At 41.9% G+C, this 3,650-nt stretch overlaps 1 protein-coding gene across 1 annotated transcript; it reads left to right on the top strand.

Moving 5' to 3' along the window:
* Window positions 1–1,582: 1,582 nt before the first annotated feature.
* Window positions 1,583–3,177, top strand: LOC116050801 (succinate receptor 1-like). Its single transcript, XM_031301013.1, has 2 exons — window positions 1,583–1,624; window positions 1,875–3,177. Exons 1-2 carry the CDS (start codon window positions 1,583–1,585, stop codon window positions 2,817–2,819), a joined length of 987 nt encoding a protein of 328 aa, XP_031156873.1. The 3' UTR covers window positions 2,820–3,177.
* The last annotated feature ends 473 nt before the right edge of the window (window positions 3,178–3,650 follow it).

The raw sequence follows: 3,650 nt of genomic DNA on the forward strand, positions 1-3,650 counted from the left end.
TGTTTTTATAGGACATCTTGGTTTTCTTGAGGAGTCGTTGGGAAATGGTGTTCAGCATCTTTACCTTCAGCTGCTTCATCTCTTCAACTTTCTGCCCATTGTTAGCAGATATCCATTCTTTGGCCTCTTTCTGCTTGAAGCCCAGGACCTTTTGTGCTGTTTCAGAGTATATGGTCTTGATAGCATTCCATTTGCTGTTTATGGTGGGTTCTTCTTCCATTTCAGAGGAAGCCTCTGGCGTGCTGCAGCGGTTCCTGAGTTCCAACACAAACTCCTTGTTTTTCTTTGGAAACTGGAGTTTTGCAATGTCCAGTTTCTTCTACCGATGGCCTTGTGGGATTGACTTCTTTAACTTGAGTTTAATGGTGGCAGCGATTAGGTAGTGGTCACTATAGGCATCTGCACCCCAGTAAACTCTAACATCTTGCATTACGATTAGTGATGATGTGGTTGATTTGGTTGATGGTCCTACCTTCAGGTGACTGCCATGTGAGCTTATGGATGTTCTTGTGTGGGAAGATGGTACCGCCGATGACCAGGTTGTTACTCATGCAGAAATCAACAAGCGTTCACCATTGTTGTTTCTTTCGCCACATCCATGCCTGCCCATTGCCCTCTCGTTGTTGCAATTGTTGGTTCCCTCTTTGGAATTCATGTCACCAGTTAGGAGAAGAACGTCGTGTTGGGGTACCTTTGAAACCGCCATTTGGAGTTGTTCATACCAGTGTTCTATGACCTCCTCCTCAGCCTCATTGGTTGGTGCACAGCAAATTAAGACTTGCAGCTTAACTTATTTGAAGCAACATTTTAGAAGGTGTTGTTGGAAAACTGTAAGTAGAGAAGGATTTATGAATAAATCACTTAGCAGCCAGACAGCTCCATCCTGCACCAGCTTATTCTGTTTAAAAACGATAAATATTGACTTATCTGCTGGTTGATTTATGTGTTGCACTCTTGCAATGCCACAATCACTGAACGCAATGCTGTTTCACTTACAGTAAACACATGGATGGACCCAGATAAATATGAAATATGTTTCTACTTGTTGCTATGCCACTGCTGTTAGAACCCTTGCTCATCTGCATTTTAACCCTGCAAACTTGTAATGATGCATAGTTCTTGCATTGGATAAAATACCTAATTAAATACAAATCTGAAACATAAAATTGTGTAGGTGGAACACTATTCATCTAGAGAATACATGAAACCATGATCTTTTTTTTCTAATATAAATGCAAAAGTTTGAAATAACTGTTGGAACAGCAGATCACAGGTTAAATTTGGTTGCAAAGTAAAAAATGTTCATCAGACATTTAACACTGACGCCAGCCAATCACATCCACTTTAATACTCAGCTGGAGTGCCAGAACCAGGCAAAGCGTGGGTGGGTAGTTTTTACTAATTACTTAATAGGTAACCTATCAAGTCTGCTAGGAAGTTTTCTTTGGTTTGTATTATCTTATATGCTAATGACAGTCAAAGTGTGTGTTTCTCAGCCATATCATATAAGAGGCACCAGAACCGTCAGAGCGCAGTGTTTATTGTTTCCAGTGTACAGATACTGTCGTAGCTGCACCTGCTAATGGCCACACTCAATACTCAGGCTACCAGCAACTACAGCTTGGTAAGTCTTATACTAACACATACAATATTGATGTTCTGCTGAATGGGTTAGGCTCTGAACCTAAAATGTCTTCCTATTGAATCTGTTGTTGAAAATTGTCACAATTCCAAGTCATAGAACTGTTTCTATTATTACTCACGTTTGTCTCCTTTCCCTCTTACTTCCCTTCCTTTCTCCTCTATATTCCTCTATTCTTCCTTCTCTATTTTGTCCTCTTCTGTTCTGTCCTCAACCCCCCTCTTCTCTTCAGGTGCCACCTTGTACAAAGATCACTGAAGTGCTCGAGAGGTACTTCCTGTCACCGGCTTATGGCATCGAGTTCTGCATTGGTTTTCCTGGCAACTTTGTGGTTGTACTTGGTTACATTTTTTGTTTGCAGCAGTGGCAGAGCTGCAATATTTACCTCTTCAGCCTGGCAGTCTCCGACCTAATTTTCCTCTGCACGCTGCCACGTCTCTCGTACCTCTATGCGAGCAAACAACCAGAGACCAGTCCCCATGCTTGCATTATAAACCGCTATGTACTGTATGTAAATCTTTACACTTCCATCCTGTTTATGGTTTTGCTAAGCATGGACCGCTTCCTGCTCATAAGATATCCAACACGGAACCACTACCTGCTGAGACCACGATCAGCTTTGATCATAACAGGGCTGAGCTGGCTAGCTATCAATGTGGAAATTGCTCCAATGATATCACTGATGATCGATGACCTCCGGGGTGGAAACTGGAGTCGCTGCAGGGATTTTGCCAGCCTGGAAGGAAACATCAATACATTGGGCTACAGCCTGGGACTAACCCTGATTGGTTACCTTCTCCCTGTGCTTGGACTTTGTGGTTTCTCCTACCAAATTGCACATCTGCTCCGTGTCCAGGAAAGGGCTGTCCAGAACAGGACAACATCATACAAGCGGCCTTTGAGGGTTGTTGTATTGGCTGCAGTCATTTTTCTGGTTCTTTACACTCCATTCCATGTGCTGAGAAATGTCAGAATAGCATCTAATGAGGCCTGGGCAGGGCTTTGTACAAAGATGTACATACAGGGCATCTACATCTTGACCCGACCATGGGCCTTCTTGCACAGTGTCTTCGGCCCTGTCTTCTACTTCCTCATGGGTGACAAGTTCAGAGAGCTCCTATTCGCCAAGCTCAGAAAGCTGGGCAGAATGAAAGAGCGGCAAAGAGGGCCAGACTGAAAACATTCAACACATATCCCTATGAGACACACATCAACATAGTGCAACCAAACACGTGGACCACCTCTATCTTTACATGTATTTTGTTAAGGCTTTATGCTTTACTTTATTTCTGCTGTGTTTTAATTACCTCCACCCATGGAGGTTAGGTTTTCGGTTTGGCTTGTCCGTTGTTTGTTGGTTTGTTGGTTTGTGTGTTAGTCAGCAGGATTACGTAAAAACTACTGGCACGATTTTATGAAACTTGGTGGAAGGGTGTAGCAAAGAATCCAAAGAACAACCCATTGAATTTTGGAGCGGATCTGAATCACGGGGCATTTGTGTTGCATTTATGTGGTGTCGGAATAATTTTCCGTAGTGACTATTTCCACATATATTACATCGCATCCAAATAAGTATCACAATATTAAAGTAACTGTGTGGGCATAACTTGCACTGTACTGTGATGTTGTTCCACTTTTCTGCTTTAAATGCAAAATACTGCTGACATTTTCACCCAGTAAAAGCCGTTTTTTACTACTAACGTTAAAGACAGTGATAATGAAGCTGTAGCTCTGGTTTCACTCGAGAACAGAATGGTGTTGTGTGAGGTTCGTGAAGTGTTCTAATGTGTGCGCATGTGCATAGGAGTATATCATTCTTTATTTTAAGATGTAATCCTGCTAATAATCCCCATTTTTACTAAATGTATCGGTAATATGATTGTGTCTTTTTTGTTTGTAACTTTAACAAAATAGAGTTACTTTCCCATGTAGTCTATTCTCCCCAAGCCTGATTATATGTGATAGAAGATATGTCTAGATATCCATAAAGGGGAACTGATGCAAAGTT

Source organism: Sander lucioperca, chromosome 5, assembly GCF_008315115.2.
Source record: "Sander lucioperca isolate FBNREF2018 chromosome 5, SLUC_FBN_1.2, whole genome shotgun sequence".
In the NCBI taxonomy this organism is placed as follows: Eukaryota; Metazoa; Chordata; class Actinopteri; order Perciformes; family Percidae; genus Sander; species Sander lucioperca.

Coding starts and splice junctions, on each gene's coding strand:
- LOC116050801 (XM_031301013.1), top strand. CDS start 1,583: ATGGCCACACTCAATACTCAGGCTACCAGCAACTACAGCTTG. Junction 1,625..1,874: donor CTACCAGCAACTACAGCTTG/GTAAGTCTTATA, acceptor TCTTCTCTTCAG/GTGCCACCTTGTACAAAGAT.